Consider the following 22780-nt stretch of genomic DNA (forward strand, 5'->3'; position numbering starts at 1 on the left):
TACTTACATATTTTGTGATGAAGAGGTTTTTTTTTTTTTTAAATGAAGGATGATGGCCTTCAAAATATATCAACTGCGTTGGGTATGGTGGTGCATGGCTTTAATTCCAGCACTTGAAAGACAGAGGCAGGTAGATCTGAGTTAAATTTTATGAGTTCTAGGCCAGCCAGGGCTACATAGTCAGACCCCGTCTCAAAGGAAAAACATGTAAACTATAGAAAGGAGGAAACAGAACAATATACCTGCCTGGTGCTGTCTGTGAGGGGAGGATTTGTAAGAAGAGACTCCAGGCCTCTAGAAGGACCCCTTACTGGTTGGGGACCTAGGAGTGGAGGCAGGACTTCTCAGGGCCTACATATTTACCTCCTTTGAACTTGGAGCTATGTGATGTATTACTTATTCAAAGAACAAAGCCCTAAAGATTCTCAGAGACCTAGATTCTGTGATTCTCACTCCAGGCTCCTAACGTTTTATAACTTGGTGACCTAACTTTTATAGAGCCAGAAGGCTCCTCTTGCACGAGGCCAAGGATCTGGGCCCCTCTCTGGATCTTCCTGACCTGTGCTCCGCAGGAGCCCCGTGACATAGGTGACTGCAATGGACAGCTCCCTTCCTTGCATGGTACATCTATCTGTAGGAGCTCTTGGTAGCCCAGGGAGACAGCTCTCGGGTCCCCTCACTACATCACGTTGTTCTCTGTCCCCCAGGGGAGCCTTCTCTGTGGTGCGCAGGTGTGTGAAGGTGCTGGCTGGTCAGGAGTATGCTGCCAAGATTATCAACACCAAGAAGCTTTCAGCCAGAGGTAGGTTCCTGCGCTGCCTGCCTCCCCTCCCCCCCACCCCCGGCCAGTTTTCCTACTCGGCCATAGTTCTTGCCCTAGACCTGAACCCCAAGCTTGACCCCTGGGAGACAGTATTGGCAGGCTAAGAGGCTCTTCCTTCTGAGGGTGTGAAGAGAATAGACTCTTCACTTTCCTTCCTCGGGGACTGCAGGCTCAATGTTACCGCATCCCCCAGATAGCTCAAGCCCTCAGTAGTACTCCCTCTCCCCTCTGCCATGCCCTTCAAGGCTTGCCTTCCAGCCTCTGCTTTTGCTGTGTCTCTGCCCGAGTGTTTAGCCTGCTTCTTTTTATGGGGGCAGCCATTTTTCTCCTTCCAGGTCTCCCCTCGGTCATATCCTCAAAGCCGTTTCTTTGCTCTCTTCAGTCTCCATTTTTATCTCCCTGCTGTTTTTTTTTTTTTTTTTTTTCTTTCCATGTGGCCCACCTCATTCTGTTCACCACTGTGGTCGAGTGTTTTAATCCCCGGTTCATGGTGACTGTGAGCCCCAACAGAGCAGCCAGGACTCATCCAGCGTTCTGTGCTCAGCACCCAGGACAGCGCCCTCACCAGGCGTAGGTGCTTGCTGCTTGTGAACCTGTCTGTGGTTCTGCTCCTGTCACTCCAGGTTTTGAATAGGTGCTCTGAGGTATGGCCTGGTTTTGAAAAGGTCTAAGTCTAGCTTGCAGAGGCTTTAGGTACATTGGCTCCTAAATCTTATAATTGATCCCGGCCAGTAGTGGCAGCCTCCCTGAGCGATGGTCCCCATTCAGACGTAAAATAGTTAAACTCGTCTCTTAATAAGATGCTCAGGGGCACTGGAGTTTGGGAAGTCTGCCCAGAAGACTCCTGGTCATCCCTATGTGTTTAGGGCAGTAGTGGGTGACCAAGTCCTCAGTATATTGGCAAGCTGACATCCACCCCAGATAGAGGTCTTGAAGACTGGTGTGAGAATTCTGTTGGGTAAGGTGGTTGCAAAATCATGGGAAAGAGATATAGTGTTTCACTGTTTTGAAGACTGCAACTGTGTTTGGATGAGGGCCCAACAGGTGCTGAGCTGGCGAAGGGCCTGTGAATGCTGGATAGGGTGTTCACACTGTTCTTTGTGGGCCTCCCAGCAAGACTTAAACTGGCCTGTGATTACCGCCTTTTGTCTCCTGCTCTGTTGTCTGGCCGACAATGCTCTGTCTGTTTATTTTTCTGCATCCTGCACTGAGGAGAGGTTCTGAGAGTCCCCAGCTGGCATAACTAGTATAAAAAGGCCAAACTTGTGGACAGACTAGAGTCAGAGCCAGAGGCAAGGAGCTAGGTAGGCAAGAAGTCCGACTAGAGTGCTGCCCCCTGTTGGCAAGCCTGGCTGGAGCAGCCTTTTTGTTGTGTGCCTGGTTGTACCTCAATTCCTGAGATGCTAGACATAAGGTCAGAGCAATGGTTCTCAACTCTCCTGATGCTGGGACCCTCTGATACAGGTCCTCCTGTTGTGCTGACCCCCCTAGCCATAAAATTATATTTGTTGCTACTTCGTAACCAGAACTTTGCTACTGTTATGAGTTATAATGCAAATATCTGATAGATAAAATATCTGATATGCAAACCCTGTGAGAAGGGGCTGCAACCCACATGTTAAGAACCCCCCAGGCTAGAATAGTGACAGGAAGATAAGAAGGGAGCATCCTGCTGGGTGCTGGAGTTGTTGGACCGACTTATCATTGTCTCGGGGCACATATCCTGAGAGACAAAGGTCGTCACTCCTGTTGGGAAGATGACTAACCACCCCCGAACAGAATCTGGCTGTGTCAAGCAGCCACTACCCAAGACCTTTTGGGGGGAAAGTAACCCTGCCTAGGAGACTAGGTGCAGGGGACTGGAAACAAGGAACTTTCTGGATGCCTGCTGTCGCCTGCCAGTGCTCTTTCCCAGCAGGGAGGGGAACAGAGATTCCTTGAGCAGTCTTCTCATGTCACTCGCCTCCACAGGGGGCTTTTACAGCTGTCACATTTGGCAATATTCTCTAAACTTCTCCTGCTGCCTCTCTGGGATGACATCCTGCAGCTCTCTGCAGGAGCAGACCTACCCAGGGCGTCTATCCACCCCTTTCAGCAAGCTGTGGCCTCCTCTAGCACACACCTTGCCTGGCCTCTTCTAGCAAGTAGTTCCCAGCTCCGGGAGATATTTTTATATGCATTTTAAAATTAGTTCTTAAGAACAAAAGAATCCTCCTAGTGTCATTCAAAGAAACCATAAGCAAATAAAATGAAACGTAATTTTTTTTTTTGCATCTTCACATCCCTGCCAGGCCCCACTTCCAGTCTTAAAATGTAACCTTCTGAGCTCCACCCTGGAGTTGAATCGTCTCTGTGAGGTTCTAGGACAGTCAACCTTCTAGCTTAGTAGATGGCAGCCACGTGCTCTGAGCTGGACCCCACCAGCTGCTCTGTGAACCTCCTAGGGACTCTGGGAACACAAATGCGGTTGCTGCAGTGGCCAGGCAGCGACCTTCTCAGGCTCCAGGCTCATGAGCCATCTCTGAGGTTCGCTGAGACCCCTATAGGAGGCGTTGAGTCTTATAAATCTGGCTTCCCCCACACTCTCCTGATATGTAGGATATCTGATATATGACCTCCGTGTAAAGGTCACTTGACCTGCAAAGGGGCTGTGACCCACATGTTAAGAGCCCCTGGTCTTTGGATTATTTCTCTTATATCCCAGAATGGGGAGGAGACTTTCTTGCCTTCAGTGCCCTCCTTCATTCATCATTCCTCTGTGGTCCCCTGCTCGCAGGTTACAACCTGTGTACACCTGCTTGCAGGAGCCCATCCTCTCTGAGACAAAGTCTGTGTGCTTGGAAGGCTCTGTCCCTGCCTGTCCTGCTGAGATTATCTGGCTCCTGGGAGTAAACTATTCTCCAATTTAACCTCAATACCCCAAGGATGACCCAACCAGAGCGGGATGAAGGCCCCCAAATTGTCAGCATGGGTATGAGGGGCCATGTTCACTAGCGCCAGGCAGGGTGTGGAGGCTCTGAACTTGCCTGGATGTCTCATCACTGTGGGCTGAGACTGAGTCACGCACAAATTGATTACCAGTGCTGCAAGTATTAGCAGAAACTGACAAGAAGCTCTGCCACTTGCTTGTGCTAGGAGCTTGGATAAGCCTCTCATCAGCTTCACGCTGGGTCCCTAGAATGTGACAGTAACCAGTGGACAAGGTTGTGTTCCCAGCATCCTGTTTTATTGGGAATGAAGCCGAGCAGTGCATGAAACATACCTGTGAACTGGGTACAGCAAAGAAGTGAGGAGTGTTACTAAGAAAATCAGATGGGTATGGTAAACACACATAATTTAATTCTAGCACTGGGGAGGCAGAGGCAGGGTGAGCTCTGTGAGATCAAGGCCAGCCTGGTCTACACAATGAGTTCTAGAGCAGCCAGGGCTGCAGCATTGAGAGACTTTGCCTAAAAGAAAGGTCAGATCTGGTGATAGAAATGTGATCTGCAGGCGGACATTCTTAGAAAAGGCAGCAGGGAAACTCTCTGAGGAAGTGACCTTGAGCTTGGATCTGTCTGAGGAGCAAGAAAGCAGCATAAGGAGGCCCAGGGGAGGGACACCCCCAAGGAGAGGACACAACAAGCCAAAGACTCTAAGATAAGAAGCTTGGAACAGTCAAGGTCAGAAAGAGCGCGTGTGAATGGTCTTCATGGCTAAGGTGCTAGCTAAAGCCTTGGCTTGTTTATCGTAAACACATTAGGAAAGCTGTTAGTCAGTCAACCAAGAGTGGCAGGCCCTCCATTTATACCTTAAAAAAAAAAAAAAAAAAAAAAAAAGGACGTTGGCCACCAGAGACAAATAGCTAGGATGGAGAGTTAGTCAGTCAAGGAATGAGGTCCTCGGAGCTCTAAGTTCTGAAAAGGGTTCGGCTGTTTTGACTAGTGACATTGAAGAAGGGATCACTCCTCCCTCACCCAGCCTCGCATTCTTTCCCTGCACATACCATAGCGAGAACAGACTTGAGCCATCCAGCTAGGACGCCACAGCACCCGAGCTTCTCAGTGCCTTAGAAACGCAATCTTCACGAATGGGGCTACGGAATCCTGCATAGTGTTCCGTTCACAGGCAGTGGATGGGTGTGGCTAACGGGGAAAGTCCCGACACAGACAGGGTAGCTGTGCCGAACCTGCCCTGCGGCTGCTGTCCTATTCGGGCCATTCTAGCAGAGAGGTCTGATAACCAGACAGAGTTTAAGGTTTAGTGACCAATGTTTTGTCCCACCTGTGTATAGTTTGTTTATCAATGGAACTGCACTCCTGGGTCATCTCATATGCAAGAAACAGCACAGTTCTGGGTTTAGACTTGCATCCCACTGCTCTGAGTGTGTTGCCTGGGCCAGAAGATCTCATTCCCTCTCACAGGCAGAACCTTGACTCTGAAGCTCTGCGGTTCCACTGTGGGTGAAGGTGAAGTGCATGTGGATCAGGGACCTGGTTGGGATTCCCTTCCTCTGTCTAGGAACCAGCATCCTGTGCCTGAGGATGGTGAAGGAGGCAGAGAGGGTATTGGGAGAGGGTTATCTGGAGTTAATCTGGCCTTGCACCCCACCCCCACTCCCTGAAGCCTGCAGCAGGTTTTCAGCTGGGAGCTGAGCCTATTGAATCGGAATTGGACTTAATTGCTTTGCTGATGGCAAAGCCACATTTCAGCATCGATCTCGGCTTCTGTAGTCTGCAGAGGGCAGCCAGCAATTGCTCTAGGGGAGGAAGCAGGAGAAATAAGGGCTTTCTCCATCTTCACTACCCTCCAAGTAGCTACCTGCTCCAGAGGAGCCATCCTGTGGAGAGACCGCGCAAGGCCAATGTAGCCGCCCCCCTCAGGCTGCCACTGGCTCAGGCCACCTGACCTTATCTGTGCCATGCTGACAATGGTGTCACAGGCCACCATGGCAGACACAGACTGGGCTTGTGGTTATGATTGTTCCTGGCAGACTGAGGCAGAGACCACTGGCAGCAGAGCTTACACAAACTCTTGCAGGTGGGTAGGAGACAGAGGGTCTCAGACAGAGGTCCTGGCAGGCATACAGGCCCTAGGCCAGCCCCAAGGGAGGTGAGGAGGGACACACCAAGTTTACCATATAAGTTCTTTGCAGTTGTCTGTCCTTGATTCCAGTGTCCTGTGAAAATGGAGGGGCTGCTTTTGAAGAAAACAGTCACTACCTTAGGAAGCTTGTCAAGTCCGTCTATCTATCTATCTATCTATCCATCCATCCATCCATCCACCCAGTGACTTCTTAAGTAACTAACATGTACCAGGCATTCAAATAGATGTAGGTGGTACAACAGAGTCCCTACCCGAAGATGAAGGTTCTGGGAGACACAAAAATGTTGCCTGGCCCTCTAGGGCCCAAAGGAGGGTCCCTGCAGGCTTGAAGTCAGGGCGCACTTCTAGAAAGCAATGTCACTGAGGGGCGCAGTCAGATGGATGAATGGCTGGTGATAGGGTGTGCCTGCTGAGTGAACTGGCAGCTCCCAGGTGGGAACTGGGAAGGGCACAACTCTGCAGTTCGTCTGCCTGGATCGAGGGGCTGAGGGGCTAGCCTGGAGGAATTACAGGGAGTTGTACCAGCTCTCTACACCTCGGGATGGTTAAGTCATACGGGAAGGGATTGGAGGAGAATCTCGTTGGAGAGCCTTGGATACTGAGGCCTGGAGAGGGAGACTCATTTGGGTCCTCACTACCCACTTGCCCTTTCCAAGAACTCAGAAGCCTTCGTATGTAGGCCACCTTTTCTAGTACCTAGAGCCACCCTGGGAGGTGAGGACAATAGAGTCGGCGTGAAGGTCATATCTTCTCTGGGATTTACAAGGGAATCTGTGTTTCAGATCACCAGAAGCTGGAACGTGAGGCCCGCATCTGCCGCTTATTGAAGCACCCCAATATCGGTGAGCCCTGGGGAGCATGAGGGGTCCCGGCAGAGTGTGGGGTGGTGGGGCGCAATCACTTTCTTCTCTGGAGATGGAGGCTGCAGAGGGAGCTGGAAAAGGGGGCGTCTTGCTCAGGACCAGCTTGCTTTGGGGGAAGGTGAAGAAAGGACCCTTCTTGCCACCCACGCTGCCAGCGCCTCCTTCGGAAAAGCTGTTTCAGGAATGCTCTTGAAGCCGAAAAAGAAAGATGAAAATAGGCCAGGGAAAGCTTGGCCTGGACCAACAAGGCCCACTCCCTGACCCACCACAAGCAGTGTCAGCCCGGATCTGTGGGCCTGTCCCGCTTTGGAGCCCTTCTCCTGCCTGCCTCGTACCCCCCACCCACCCCCACCCCAGGAGCTTGGCTGATGCCCCAGAGTTAGACTGAGGAGATCTTCCAGAGATGCTTGGCTCAGGGTAGTAGGACCCAGGGAAGGGCCTGAAATACACTTCATTGTCTCATTGCTCCTTCCTGTGCATCTGGTCTGCAGATCTAGGCTGTGAGACTTTAGTGGGACTGCTGCTCTCTCTGAGTCATTTTGTTCACCAGTGCCTGTCCTTTTCTAGCCACTCGAGCATCTTGGGTCTCATGACGGCCTCTGCTTCCATGGGCCTGAGATGGGCTGAGGTGTCGAGGCTCTCACAGAGAGGAAGCTAAGGCTGCTGGTTTCCAGAGCAAACTCCGGCAGCTGTGCCTTTTCCATTGGCTGGGGGGGGGGGGCGACGACACGGACGGACAGGACACACACACAGGCTCCTGTAGTGGAGTTGAGCTGGAAGGGTTAACTTTCCCCAGGGAGAGAGCTCCATCTGCTATTTATACCAGAGGCCACTCCCTTCCCCTGCACAGCAGCCAGAGGCAGGCCAGCAGCAGAGAAGAGGTCACAGGCCACAGCTAGGGGAGGACCCTAGCTGGACTCTGCTTTGCTCACCTTACTGCTCATACCTTAGTGAGCTGTGACAGAAATCCCATATTCTCAAAAAGGCTATCAGCTTGGGAGGAGTAGAGTGGTATGCGTGTGTATGGTGTGTGTGTGTGTGTGTGTGTGTGTGTGTGTGTGTGTGTGTGTGTCTGTGTATAGCATCTATGTGTGTATATTTCTGTATGTGTCTCTCTACGTGTGTCCTGTTATATGTGCATGATGTATCTGTATGTGTCTCTGTACATGCATGTCTCTGTCTCTGTGTGTGGTTATCTGTATGTGTGGTGTCTGTAAGTGGTATCTGTATGTGTGTATCTAGATGGGTTTGTGCATTGCAACGGATCTGTCTGAGCTCAGAGTTCCTATCTATGTCTCTCTCTCACTCCCATTCCCGGCTGTAATAAGAATACATAGGCCAGGCGGTAACAACCAGCAGCTTAAATGCCGCCACTGTTACAGTGTGACTGACCCTAGACACATTGCCTCACCATTCTGAAACTTGGATTTTTTTGGGGGGAAAAGTTATTCCTGCCTTGCTGGGGGTGGTAATTCAATAGAGAACAGTGCAATGCCAGAGCGAATGAACTTTACTCTGCTCAGCCACTCCACACCACAGTCTGCCCATTCCTGCAGCAGGCTCTCCGCAGAAGGCAAGTTTTGCCTGCGACCCCACACGGCTCATTGCTCTGCGCCATCCACCCAGGGAGACACCCTGACACGATGAAGTGCAAGAGCCCGGAGATGACAGTCATCAGCCTTCCTACTGTCTCCATGGAGATGTACCTTCCCCCATTCACCCGATGTCAAATTCACTGGAGGCTCTACCACATGTCCAAATCTCTTCCAGGCTCCGAGGCTGTCGGGAGAAGAGAGGATGGGAATGGGCTTGAGTAAGCCTGGCTCCTCATGGAGAGCAGAGCTGAGCAGGCAGCCAGAAAAGCTCTCAGAGGAGCCATGAGCTTCTTCTGGAGGGCTGGAAAGACCCGGACCTTGCCCAACAGCCCACCCCAAGCAGATGAAATCTTGTCAGAGAAGCCTAACCTAGTATAGATGTGGTACAGAAGTCCAGAGGGCTTCACGCCTGGAGAAACTTCACATGACCTCAGTCTGCTTGGCAAGTCCAGGCAAGGGAGATGAGCTGCTATCTGCTGGTGTCCACTGCCCTGTCTCAGGGGGTGGAGGAGGGGGGTCTCAGCACAGCCTGGTCCAGCTGTGCCTGTAGACCTTTTGTCTCTTGGTTCCTGCTTGGGTACTGCTTGTGACAGACAGACTCTAGAAATCCCATGCCCGTGCCAGATTTGGCCCGGGCTACTCAAAACCTGAGAGTTTAATGAATAGTGTGGGAAGGGGAAGAGAACTTGAGGATGTTCAAGGCTCATGCTCTACCTCCTGATAGGCCATTCAGCGATGAACTCCTCAATGGAAGCCTAAATCAATTCAGTGGGGTTAATATCCTCATGATCCAATCACACACACACATACACACCCAGCACTCCTTGCTGGGGATCAAGCCTTTAACACATGAGCCTTCTTGGGAGACACTTCACACCCAAAGCAATAACAGCTTTTATCGTCATTTAAGAATGCCTCCGTGAGCTAGGGAGCTGGCGCAGGGATTAAGAGCATTTACTGCTCTCGCTGAGGACCTGATTTAGGTTCTCAACACCCACATCAGGTGTCTGTCTCACCACCGCCTGAAACTCCAGTCCCAGGGAACCTGATGGCACCTATACTCACGTGTGCATGCACACAGAGACACATACATAAAAACAAAAACAAAACTTTGAAAAAAACAGTGTCTTCACATTTCGCTTAACATTTCAGGCACGTCCTTGTGACGCCAGCACTTGGGAGGCAGGAGGATTGTGAATTTGAGGCTAGCCTGAGCTACACAAGGAGACCCTTTCTAAAAACACACAGCAACAGCAATGATGACAAAGGTCTTGGGATGAAGCTCGGTGGTAGAACACATTTTTTCTTTCCTATTCTTTTTTCTTTCTTTCTTTTTCTTCTCTCTCTCTCTCTCTCTCTCTCTCTCTCTCTCTCTCTCTCTCTCTCTCTTTGCTTTATTTAATCCTCTGCACTGTAAAAAGGGGGGGAAAACCAAAACCAAAACCAAAACATGTAACATTCATTTAAGTCTGTGTAAACCACCCCTCACTCCACCATTTTCTACCTCTGCTGGTTATCTCCTATCTCCTAGGGCATCCATTCAGGAATTACCTCTCACCCCACCAAGCTTATAGGCAAGTCTGAGAGCCAAGAGGCACTCGAAGACGTTGTGATAGTATGTGCTCAAGGCCACTGGCTCACACCCAGTGATGCTAGGGTTTCCAATGAGAAGGAAGCCTGCTACCCCCCCCCACACACACACACACACATACACCTTACAGGCTCCCTGTTGCCCGTTTCTTCACATCTTCCCAGAAAGACTCCCATCATGCCCGAGCTCAGACGTCTCTTTCGGAAAAACACCAAAGCTTTACACTTTGCTTTTTCACGAAACGACATAATTTGGAGAAGATTCCAAACCAGTGGGTGATAACGGCCAAACCATCCCAACAGCTGTGTGAATTGCATTGTGCAGAAGGATCCCCATTGTCCCCGCCAGCTCTCCCCTACACTGTATCTATGCCACAGAGAAGGATGAAGGATGAGCACCCTAGCCTGTGAGAACCGGCCCTTGGCTGACAGGACCTAGCTTCCCAGAATCAGTCCTAGACCACCGGCCTTTCTTTTAAAAGCTGAGCCATTTAGGGAGCTCTGGGCTCCTGGGAGCCTTGCCTCTGTTCCTGGGAAATGAGGTGTGAAGAGATGACAAATTCACAGCCATCAGTGTTCAGGAACCAACTGCTGTCTCTCTCACTTCAGCCCAGGGAAACACTATTGTCTCTCAGTCTGGAAGCAGAGCGGAGATGTCAATCCAGGGCCTTCACTGAGTGGTTACTGCTGTGCACTTCATAGGACTCTTGAAACAAGGTTGCAAAGTCCAAATAAGGAGAAAAGAGGGTCAGAAAGGCACAGCGACCTGCCCCCCCCCCCCCCCCCCCCCCCCTCTCGTCACACACACTAATCACACTCTCTCTCTCTCTCTCTCTCTCTCTCTCTCTCTCTCTCTCTCTCTCTCTCTCTCTCTCTTGCCCAGTAAATGAAACTGAGGCTTGGACAGGGAGAGGACCAAGCTGACACACAGAGATCTTCAGTGTTTGCACTTAGCTTCCTTCAGTAATGCTGGAGGTCTTGGTGTGGTGAATCCCTTGCGTTTGTTTGCCTTCTTCAAAGTCTGTGCTCCTGGACTGAGGGTTGAGATGGTAGCTCCTGGAATTTAACAGGAATAGTGGGGGTGGAAAGCATCGAACCCCTGTGTAACCTGCTGCTTTTAATCCTGCCCACAGTCCGACTCCATGACAGCATCTCTGAGGAGGGGCACCACTACCTTATCTTTGATCTGTGAGTCTTTCTGTGCACATCCTGATATGCCATGGGAGACCTGGGTACCTGGGCAGGGATGACCTTTATGGACTATTTGGCCTGAGGGGTTCTGAGTGCTCTTAGGCTATGCAGTGGACCACTCCCCAGGCTTCATAAGCTAGTATTTCTGTTTAAAACACCAGGCACATCCAGCCAGTACCAATCAGTTTATTTTTTGCTTCTCTATTTGTGGCCAGTGATGCTGCTGCCTTGCCGTTCATGGTGGGGGTATCCAGTTTCATTTTGAAATCTGGCTTGTCAAAGCAGGAAGGAAATGGCAGGCTTTAGTTGTCCCTAGGTGGGCAGTAAGAATCAGTGAGATGCTTGTCTGGTCTGTAAAACACAGTGATGTTCAGAAGAGGGGACAGGGGCACATGGGAAATCTCCATAGCTTCCCCTCAATTAAAAAAAATAAGAAAAATATTTAAACATAAATAGAAAAGTGTAAAAATAAGCTAAGTGAGAAACCAAACAGCCCACAAGCTTCCAGGAGCCTTCTGGAATCACTGATTGCTTCTGAGTTACTGTCCCCACCAGTCTGGGCCCAGTGAGGGGACAGAGAGGGGTAAGAGAAATCTAGCTGTGTTAGAAGACAGGAACAGGGTGGCCACAGGGGTCTTCGTGATCCAGTTATTCCTTTGGGGGGTTGAGGTTCTAAGGTCCCCGGCCCTGCCCTTCTCAAATAATTTCCAGAAAGTTCCTTCAGGCCAGGTGGCACCTGGAATCTCAGTGGGAGGGTGACGACGCCATGCCTGTCTCCCCAGGGTCACTGGTGGGGAGCTGTTTGAAGACATTGTGGCCCGGGAGTATTACAGTGAAGCTGATGCCAGGTGAGTACTGGCTGCAACCTGGCAGAGGTGCCCTTGCCCACAGTCAGCTTCCCAGGCGGCCTGACCCCTCCCCCTTTCTCTCCAGCCACTGTATCCAGCAGATCTTGGAGGCTGTGCTACACTGTCACCAGATGGGGGTGGTGCATCGTGACCTGAAGGTGAGTAACACCCCCCCCCCCAGAAGCAGCTTTCCCAAGTCCCCTGCCTCTGCACTCCCTTCCCTCCCCCCACCCCCCCACCCCCATAAAACGGGCACCACCCAGATTCCTTCCCTCTGGGGCCCTGGGAGGGGCCTCAGTAACTCAGTCTGGGCCCTCTGCTTCTGCATTCTCAGAATTTCTTTCATGTCTTCACCTTGAGGCGGGTGGCTGTGTTTTCTAGCTGTCAAGACAGACCACTCAGGAAACTGAGCTCAGGAAGGTAGGGCTCCCAGGGGGTCTAGCCCCATGCAGTTTGTACCGGGAAGGTGAGCTGATTTAGACTGAGGCTGCCCTGTGGGTTGAAAAGGAAGCAGAGCACAGTCTGCTACCTTCCAACTACTTGGCTTTTTTCCCCCTAAGATTTACTTAGTTTTTGTGTATGAGTGTTTTGCCAGAATGCTTATATGTGCATCACATGTGTGTGTACGCCTATGTGCACCACACAGATGCCTGGTACCTGTGGAGGCCAGAAAAGGGCATCAGACCCCTCTTGAACTGGGGTTTACAGACACTTTGCAAACCTTTTATGTGGGCACTAGGATTCAAACCCTGGTCCTCTGGAAGAGCTAGCGTTCTTTTTTTTTTTTGGTTTTTCGAGACAGGGTTTCTCTGTATAGCCCTGGCTGTCCTGGAACTCACTTTGTAGACCAGGCTGGCCTCGAACTCAGAAATCCGCCTGCCTCTGCCTCCCGAGTGCTGGGATTAAAGGCGTGCGCCACCACGCCCGGCTCAGAGCTAGTGTTCTTAACCACTGGGGTACTTTCAACCCCTCCAAAGTGGGACTATCTTGCAAGAGACTCAGCTTCCCTACAGAAGGGGTTGTCATGGCAACCTCTGCCTCCAATTGATGAAGCTATCAAATGAGACCACAAAATTCCTGGGATAGAGACAGCCTGATACTCTTGCTCCTGGGTCACTGTCAGGCAGAGGAGTAGGAAAACAGGGCTGGGGTGGGGGTGGGGCTCTGGGCCAGCTTTTGCTCATCTGAAGGAAAGGAATAATACTGTCTAGCACTGTCATGGGCTACATGGCAGTGAGCACAGACCTGTGGGTGTCCTGTGCTAGCCTCCCGGCCTCGGCATGGTAACTCACAGAACCCCCACCTCACAGAACAGGAAGCAGATGGACAAAATATGACAGGTTTGCCAAGGATATGCATTTCAGTGGAGTCTGAGCAAGGACAAGGATCGCTGTCTTCCTTTCACCCCAGAGCCTGTGACCCCACTGTCTAGGTCCAGAAAGCTACTTAACCCAGTCAGCTTCAGCAGCAGCCCCTCTAGAGCAAGCATGCCAGGCATCCAGGGACCTTGGCCATCAGCAACTGCGCTGGCATCCTATGGGGTGGCTTTGGCAGGACTCCCCCACCCCGTCCTCCCCCTTTGTTTATAACTACTGTGGGCACTGCGTACAACCCCCAGTTTGGAATGCACAAGGATTTAGGGAAGCTCCAGAGCCACTGAGAAATATTCCTCAGGCTTCCCAGGGTTGCAAACCCCCATTCCCACCAGGATTGACTCCAGGCCTCCTGAGCCTGGATAGTTTTCAGGGTGAGCAACCAGCCAGCTCCTACCCTTTAGGAGACAGTGTTCCGAAAGGGCTCCCTACCTCTTTCTTACTACCTTAGGCCCTCCTTGAGGTCTCACCTGTGCCCTAGGTGAGTTCTTGGTACCTTGGCAACAAGAAGGTGGGCCCAGGAACAAGGTCTCAGTCCGAGGGCAGGGTGGCTTTCCACAAGGGTCTGCTCTCGTTGTGGTAACAGACCATGCTCGGGAAGAGGAGGCATGAGAACTGAGAAGCGGCCCAGATTTAGGCCACGCTGGAATCTCTAATTAGTGGTACATTCATCAAATCAGGGCAGGACACTACTGAGACCCAGGACATGTTGGGAACACAGCCCCTGAGGACAAAGGAGGCCTCACCAAGCCAGGTGAAAGGGGCCATAGTCCTTTGGCCCAAGGCTAGCTTTGGACTATGAAAGGTATGGTAGGGGCCCAGAAAGTCCTGATGGAGAAAGGGAACCAGAGGAGACAGCAGCTGTCTCTCTAGAGAGTGCTTCAGCCCAGCCCCCAGCAGGAAGTTTGAGCACTGGGGCCTGGTGCTCACAAAGCTGTTTACACACCTAGGCACCACGTTCAGGACAGGCATCTGTCCCTTTTCTCCCGGAGGAAACCAACCACCAGAGACGGGAAATCATTTGGCCAGGGTCCATCACCACCGTGGCAGCCCTGGATTTAGAAGCTGAGACTGTCTTAAGTGGTAGAATCCATACTCTTAGCTCCCCTTTGTCCAGGCTCAAGGTGATAGGAAGCCTCAGCAAGTGGAAGAATTTGGGGGCCCAAGACAGAGGCAGCAGGCACGCACACACACTGTGTCAACCATGGTCCCACATCCAAGTCCCATCAGTCAAGAGATGCACAGCTTTCAGCACGGTGTCTAGGGGTGTGAAGAGCAGGGCTTTGGGTCCTGCTTTATGAGTCCCAGGCCCCAGGGCTCAAACTTCCTGTCTCTTTAGAGGCAGCTGCTGTCTACTTTGGCTTTCAACCCTTCCCCAGCAGGACTCCCAGGGATGCTATCTGACCATTCGCAGTCCAGAGTTAGCCAGGGCCTTTCCCCCATGTCAATCATGGCCCCACATCCAAGCCCTGTCGACTTTAAGATGGAGTCAGCCTTTGCCTTCATCCTGGCTCCTCTCATTTTACAGCTGTGACTAGTCAACAAACACATGGTTAACAACAGGTGCTAGGGTGGACTGGAGAGAGCCGTGTGTGTGTGTGTGTGTGTGTGTGTGTGAGAGAGAGAGAGAGAGAGAGAGAGAGAGAGAGAGAGAGAGAGAAAGAGAGAGAGAGAGAGCTCTTTGGAGGGCTTGACATGAGACCAAGAACAGGACAGAGATACTTGGGAGGTGAGCAAGCCGTAGAGAGAGCATGGGGGATACAAAGGCCACTGCACAACTGTTTCCAGAGGTGAAAGAGGTCATTGTAGGAAGCAAGGTACCTGTCTTGAGGTCACTGGGGTGACTGATGAACCGCAGCACTGTGCTGATACTAAAAGATGCTGCGGCCTGCTAGGCTGTACCATCCTACTCTGTTTCAGCAGGGGGAGAAAGAATCCATCTGTTGCAAATGATGCGGGTCTTGCCTCAGTCTCCCATCTTGGGCACAGGAACTCAGGATCCTGGGTCTGGAGGTGTGGGAGGGCGTGAGACCCTGGACCATTCAGTCATTTTTCCTGTGTGCCCTGGCAGCGGGTGAGGTTCTGAACCTACTGACTATCTCTTGGGCCCTCCTTCTCTCTCTCCCTTCCTGGTCCGGGGAAGCCTGAGAATCTGTTGCTGGCTTCGAAGCTCAAGGGCGCTGCTGTGAAGCTGGCAGACTTTGGCCTGGCCATAGAGGTGGAAGGGGAGCAGCAGGCATGGTTTGGTGAGTGGGGTGTGGGGTGACAGGGAGGGGAGGGGCAGACTTTGGGTGACATATGTGCCCCTGGGAACCCTCTGCCTAAGAGGAGATGGCTGTTTGGCCATGGAGGGCCCAGGGAACACAGGCTACACCCAGCCCGCCTCTGGGCCATTCGGCAGCACCGACCTCTCTCCCTCAGGACTAGGTATAGGAATGGGGTCATTATTAACCATTATCTTGTTTGTGAGAACATACACTTATACATTGGTGGGAGCTCAGTAGACTTCCCTTTACCCCTGGATACTGGGTGTCACAGAGAAGGGACAGGCTAAACACCTTGGGAAAGGTCAGGAGAAATTGACAAGTAGAGAGTCCTGGTGCTTGAGTGCTAATATCCCAGCATGCCTTGGGATTGGTAATAATGGGCATGTGTTTTTCTCTCGGGGGTACTTCTTTGTGAACAATAGTGGCCAGTGGTTGAGACCCAGAACTCTTAAACTGGGAGTGGTGGCACCTGCCTCTAATCCCAGCACTTGGACGGTAGAAGCAGAATAACTGGGGAGTTTAAGGCTAGCCTGGGCTACAAACATGAAAGCCAAACGAAAACAAACAAGAAGCAGAGTTCTGGGTTCCAATCCTGACTCTGCTACTTACAAGGTGTGCAGTTTTAACCACGTCTCGTTTTCCTCGCCTCTCAGAAGGGGACGGGAGCATGTTCCCCAGGGAATCCAAGAGGGTAGCTAATAGCAGGCATGTGACCCGTGTGCCCAGTCCAATGCTTAGCACACAACTGCAGCAACTAGTAACTGCTCCTGTGGGACGACTAGTTAAGGTATCTAGTTAAGATAATCTTGGTGTTCGTTTTTCCAACAATCCTCTCTCAATATTGAGAAATATTAAAGGTAAGACCATCTAATTCTTTGTTTGGCAGATCAGGAAACTAAAACCTGGAAAACCACAAACGCACACGCACACGCACACATGCACACACACACACGCACATGCACACACACACACGCACATATGCATACACGCACATAAGCACACATGCTCATGCACACACATAAGTACACAAGCATGCACTTGCACATGCACACACATAAGCACACATGCACAGGCACACACACACACACACACACACACACACACACACACACACATACACGTGTTAGCCAGAGTTAGGACCAAGGCTCTGACAGCTCATGAACATCCCTTGAGCAGGGTATGGGGTGTGGGCAGTAGATCAGCTCTTCAAGGCCACCAGCAAGTGATTGGTAATGGGTACAGTGAAAGTTGGAACTTAGGAGCTCTGTGATTGGTTACTGTGGTCTACCTGAGGCTCTGGATGGAGTGAGGAGTAGGATGTAGGTGTGCTGTATACCTGTCTGCTGGTCCCAGTCTGGTATGTAGGCCTCACCAGCTTACCCACGGCCTCCAGGTTGGCACAGTACAACCCCAGCTTTTGGGGCAGGGCTGTGTTCTCCAGCTCCAGGGCTATCCTCGTCCCCTCTCCTGCAGGGTCTTGCTCCAGGCTACTCACGTGCCAACCTCTGTGTGTGTGTCTGCCTGTCTGTGTGTCTGGGGAGCAGGGTTCGCAGGGACACCTGGATACCTCTCCCCAGAAGTGCTGAGGAAGGACCCATACGGGAAGCCCGTGGACCTGTGGGCCTGTGGTAAGTCCATCCGGAAGCCCTGTTCGTCTCCCAGCCGTCCAGGCCTTTAGCTCCCTCTCCGCTTCCCACTATTCCCCTGCCTCATCTCTCCTCTCCCGCTCCTCTCCCCAGGCGTCATCCTGTATATCTTGCTGGTTGGGTATCCCCCGTTCTGGGATGAAGACCAGCATCGCCTGTACCAGCAGATCAAAGCTGGTGCCTATGATGTGAGTGTTGCTCCCCTCTCCGGCTGATGCTCCCCTTCTGGGGAGAGCCAGTGGCCTAAGAGGCCAGAGATCTGAGGACACACCACCACTCCCTACCACTGCAGAGGATGGAGTCCAGGGATGCTCCAAGACTGACCGTCAGAGCCAGGCTATGACCACATGGTGCCTAATGATTAGGGTCTAAAAGTCATGAAATTTGTCCCATGGGGCACTAGAAGGTAGAGGCAAGGGAAAGGCCCCAAGCATTTTATTTGTCTACTTACTTATTCATAATTAGTTAATATTCCAAAGATGTCTCATGAGACCAGGCTGATCTGAGAGTCACTGTGTAGCCTAGGTCTCCTGATTGTCCTGCCCTCACCTCCCAAGTGTGAGGTGATCTCTGTGTCCCGCCACACATGACTCTGAGACGTGCTTTTTTTTTTTTCTCTTCCATATATTAAACCACTGAGTCCTTTTGTGTCATTCTTCTGAATGACGTAATTTTCACTGAAGCATCCATCACTTCAACCTATGACCTAGATACTGGTCTTACCCTTCAGTATACACATAGGGAGGTTGAGGACAGAGGCTTAGTGTGTGAGACTCGAGTGTCACCGTGGCTCTGGCACCCATGTTTCTAAGTGCTTCGTGGATAACTGAGTGTTTGGGCTTGAGAACCTCTGCCTGCCCCCCTGCCAGTCAGGGGCTGGAGGATCGCAGGGGTGGCCTGGGGCAGGCTAGGCAAACCTGGCCCCTCTGCCCCTTCCAGTTCCCATCACCAGAATGGGACACCGTCACCCCAGAAGCCAAGGATCTGATCAATAAGATGCTGACCATCAACCCGTCCAAACGCATCACGGCCGCTGAGGCTCTCAAGCACCCATGGATCTCGGTGAGCCTTTATCAGCCACACCCACCCAAGAGGCCGCGCTCCTCTAGGTCTTGTTCCGTGTGGGGTTGAGGGGGCCTTCTCTGAGAATCTCCGGCTCACTGTGGGTCTCGGGGACAACATAGAAATGAGGGATATTCTGGGTTGGCATTTGTTCAGAGTGTCACCGACATTGACTTGCTAGTGTTCCGATCCTAACCTTGCTACACCATGTAGCAGAATGAAGGGTCATCCTCCTTAAGATATTTTGTCAAGCTTCTGCTCAAGTGATATTGGGTTGGTCCGTCGCTCCGCAGGCGTTTCCCCTCACACAAATTCTCCCTCTCTTCCCAGCACCGCTCCACCGTGGCCTCCTGCATGCACAGACAGGAGACCGTGGACTGCCTGAAGAAGTTCAATGCCAGGAGGAAACTGAAGGTAACCTGTCCTTATTCCTGGTAACCCCAGGCTCTTTTCTTCATCGGTTTCATGTATGTTTACTGGACATTCTTGCATGCTGGCCACCAAGGGGCTTGTGGGAGTGAGTAGCATAGCTGAGCCCCATCCCAGCCTGTCCACACTCTGGCTCAGAGGGCAGACAATCAGGACTCTGCTGAGGCACCATGAGGACCGTGTCTGATGGTGGGTAACATACCAGGGTGATGGCCTTCCCTGGCCTGGAGGATTCTGGGAAGAATCTCAAGTGGCCTTCCTGGAGACAGTGGCGTTTGAGTTGACTCTTGATAAGCAGGTGTAGAGTGACAATGGGGAGATATTCCAGACAGAAGGATAGCCGGTACAGATGTCTGCGGGTGTGAGCGCTACTTTCTAGGGGACCACAAATGGCTTAAGAGAGCTTTGGCAGGAGGAAGGGGGCAACATGTGACCAGTCTTGAAGCCGCTGTTGAGAGAAAGACCCCGGTTGCCCAGCATGGTTGGAGGGCCTCAGAAAGCCACTGTGGTTTCCAGGTGGGTCCTAAGCAGGTTCTCCACTCAGGAAGGCTCTATAATGATAGATAGCCATCAGTGTACCTGATGAGGACAATGAGGGCCAAGGTGGAGGCCCCAGCTTACCCAGAACCCCCTTGTCCACTGCTTTCAGACCTGGAAGGGAAGCTTGGGGTGTTGACATAGGCCAAAGCGGTGGTGTCTGGCTCAATGTCAGGGGACGGGCATCTCACTCTCACCCCAGTGGGAAGTGTCCCAGGGGAAGTTTTGAACGGTGGGGATAAGCGATTCTCAACGTGAGGGAATGTTGGATTTGGAGATGGTCTGGGTCAGGTCTTAATGAGACAACACAAAGACCAGTTGGGCCATGGTTTCTAGTCCTTCACCAACAGAGAGGGCTTCTCCAAGTTAATATCCTCCTGGTCCGGTCCAGGGGCCATGGAGGAAGGACTGATTCTAGAGCCAGCTCCTCCCAAGCCTAGCAGCACAAGTGTTGTCTGCTTTCTCAACCCAAGCAGGAAACTTCTGTAGCCTTTAAGAGTCTCTTCTGGAGTGTTCTTGGTTCCATTAGTTTTGGCCAGGCCATGGGACCTATGGATGTCTGTCTCAAGAGCTGTGCCTGTCAAAGCTACCTTCTCCAGGGAGAGTGGATGGGCTCTGGGCTAGAGGGTGGTATGTGGTCAAGTGGAGGGGCAGGGGCAGACTTTGGCTTGTCTCTGAAGGACACACTGCCTTCTCTTCCCCACATCCTTCTGTTCCTGTCTACACACCTCCCCTCACCTGTGCCTCTTCTCGGGCCCCTTCTTGTGTGTTGCAGGGAGCCATCCTCACCACTATGCTGGCCACCAGGAACTTCTCCGGTAGGTGGTGGGGCTAGAGTCCCCAGTGCATCCTGCATGGGTCTGCTGGATGCCATTACACTGTTGGGTAGCTGGGTGTCCCCAAAGACAGATCCACAGAGGACACCAGGATCTAGGTTTAGCTCACCCACCACAATCAGCACCAAGAAAGGAAAGAAGAGAAGTCAAAAGCTCCCAAACCAACGCCTGGTTAGAAATTCAGTCTGGCTCCCCAGTCTACAGCAGTACTCGGGTTCTTGGCCAGGCCAGCTAGAGGGGAAGACAGCTATTGGAGTCTAGTCCAGCAAGAAGGAGCCAGACCCCGGGAGCACTAACATTAGAGATGTATCCTCCAGACCCTTAGCTTCAGCTTGAGTTGTCTCATTACAAGGCAGGGAGGGCTATCCTGATGTTTTTTTTTCCATGTGGAGAGAACAGAAGCATAGGAACCCGTGCTCTGTCTGCTCCCTGGTTCCAGACCTCAAGAGAGGCAGAACCTGTCTTCAGCACAGGTCTGATCAACTCTCAGCTGTAGCTTTTATATCAGCTGGGATACCCAGCAGACCAGGGCAGGAAACTCCCAGGCGGGGAGAGCCCAAGTACTTGGGCACATAGCTCCAAACCGGAGGGAAAGGGATTATTGTCAGAGCTTAGCAACTCCTCTTGGCACATAGGTTAGTGGCAGGTCAGTGCCGCTTAAGGCCTCTCCCTAGGGAGGCCTGGGCAGTGGAGCAGACAGTGGAAAAGGCAGGGCTCACTAAAGGGGTCTTGACCCCTGGGCTAGGCCAGCTGAGACAACTGCAGACAGACACAGGCCCACTGAAGCCAGGGGTCACTTCTGAGCGGGGTGTAGGCCTGGGTCGCCCAAGAGGGTTCAACCTATCTGATGACCAGCTGGAAAGGGAAAGGTCAGCTTTCGATGTGGGCTTCACCCACACTGAACTCTCCTGAGACATGGTTCTGGCTACTCCTTTCACTGAACACTGAAAGGTGCACAGACAGAGGGTTGTGTCTTAGTCAAGGTTTCTATTCCTTGACTAAGGAACATCACAAACATCATGACCAAGAAGCAGTTGGGGAGGAAAGGGTTTATTCNGCTTACACTTCCATACTGCTGTTCATNACCAAAGGAAGTCAGGACTGGAACTCAAGCAGGTCAGAAAGCAGGAGCTGATGCAGANGCCATGGAGGGATGTTCTTTACTGGCTTGCNTCCCNTGGCTTGCTCAGCCTGCTCTCTTATAGAACCCAAGACTACCAGCCCAGAGATGTCACCACCCACAAGGGGCCTTTCCCCCTTGAGAAAATGCCTTACAGCTGGATCTCATGGAGGCATTTCCCCAACTGAAGCTCCTTTCTCTGTGATGACTCCAGCTGTGTCAAGTTGACACAAATCCAGCCAGTACAAGTTGCTTGGTTTGTTTTGCTGTTTGTTGTTTTGTTGTTTACAATTATAGCACCCTGGAAAAGCAGTCTCAAGGCCCACAGAATGGGGGCCCATGGCTCTGTAAGCCAGGGTGGTGTGAGAAGTGGTTCTTCGTTTCTTTGTTTGTTTGGGGGGAAGGATGCTAACTTCAGCAGTTAGAAGCATTTATTACTCTTACACATGACTCGGAATTAATTCTCAGAACTTACATGGAGGCTCACAACTGCCACCAATTCCAGAGGCTCTAATGGTCTCTTCTGGCCTTCATGGAGTCCTGTACACATGTGGTACACATAAAATCTTTTTTGGACATGCCTTTGGTTTCCAATACAAAAAGAAAGAAGAGAGAGAGAGAAAGAAGAGATAAAAGAAAAAATTGGGGAATAGATTTCTAACCATTAAAAATCGGGAGATTTGGGAGCTAGGGAGATGGCTCTGTGGGGAATGGCTTGCTGGACAAGCATGTGGAACTGGGTTCAGATCCCCAGTCCCCCATGTGAAAAGCTAGCTGTGTCTGTACCTGCCCCAGACACACAATCCCAACAACTGGGAGACTGGGCTAGCCGAGCAGTGGTCTAGCAGATCGGTAAACCCCAGGCTTAGTGAGAAACCCTGTTTAGAATATAAGGAGGAGCTGGTGCCTTTAATTGATCCCAGCACTCAGGAAGCAGAGAAGCACGTGGATCTCCGTGAGTTTGAGACTAGCCTGTTCTACATAGCAAGTTCTAGCCAGAGCTACATAGTGACACCCTGTCCAAAAAATAAAAATGAAATAAAAAATACAAAACATGATCAAGGCACCCAACATTACCCTGCACATGTGCATACAAAGACATACACACCAACTTTAAAAAAAAAATCAAGAGATTTTACAGATCCCCATCCCCCACTCCAGATTTTTTGTGGTCTTTTGAAAATCAATCTGGGAGATAGGGACGTAGCTTAGATAGTAGAGTGTGCTTGCCCAAAAGGCATGAAGCTTGTCTCCAGTAACAAATAAAAATCAAGGCTAGCCTGGTCTACAAAATGAGTTCCAGGACAGCCAGGAGATCTTGTCTAGAGAAACAAAACAAAACAACAAAAATCAATCAAACAAACAACAACAAACCCAAACCCAACAGCAGTGTGTGTGTGTGTGTGTGTGTGTGTGTGTGTGGTGGCACATGGCTGTAATCCCAGGACTCAGGAAATGGAAGCAGGAAGATAAGAACAAGGTCACACAGTGAATCAGGGCCAGTCTGGGCCCGTT

At 51.4% G+C, this 22780-nt stretch overlaps 1 protein-coding gene across 3 annotated transcripts in view; it reads left to right on the forward strand.

The window, feature by feature from the left end:
* Camk2a (calcium/calmodulin dependent protein kinase II alpha) overlaps positions 1-22780 on the forward strand; it is a 63919-nt gene that overhangs the window by 15853 nt on the left and 25286 nt on the right. For all 3 annotated transcript variants that reach the window (XM_021150264.2, XM_021150265.2, XM_029471966.1), the window contains exons 2-12: positions 708-802; positions 6691-6750; positions 11090-11144; positions 11930-11995; positions 12081-12153; positions 15512-15614; positions 17180-17263; positions 17375-17469; positions 18221-18343; positions 18674-18757; positions 20085-20127. In XM_021150264.2, the coding sequence (XP_021005923.1) occupies positions 708-802; positions 6691-6750; positions 11090-11144; positions 11930-11995; positions 12081-12153; positions 15512-15614; positions 17180-17263; positions 17375-17469; positions 18221-18343; positions 18674-18757; positions 20085-20127 (881 nt within the window). The remainder of the gene's footprint in view (positions 1-707; positions 803-6690; positions 6751-11089; positions 11145-11929; positions 11996-12080; positions 12154-15511; positions 15615-17179; positions 17264-17374; positions 17470-18220; positions 18344-18673; positions 18758-20084; positions 20128-22780) is intronic.

This window comes from Mus caroli, chromosome 18 (assembly GCF_900094665.2).
Source record: "Mus caroli chromosome 18, CAROLI_EIJ_v1.1, whole genome shotgun sequence".
Classification (NCBI taxonomy): domain Eukaryota; kingdom Metazoa; phylum Chordata; class Mammalia; order Rodentia; family Muridae; genus Mus; species Mus caroli.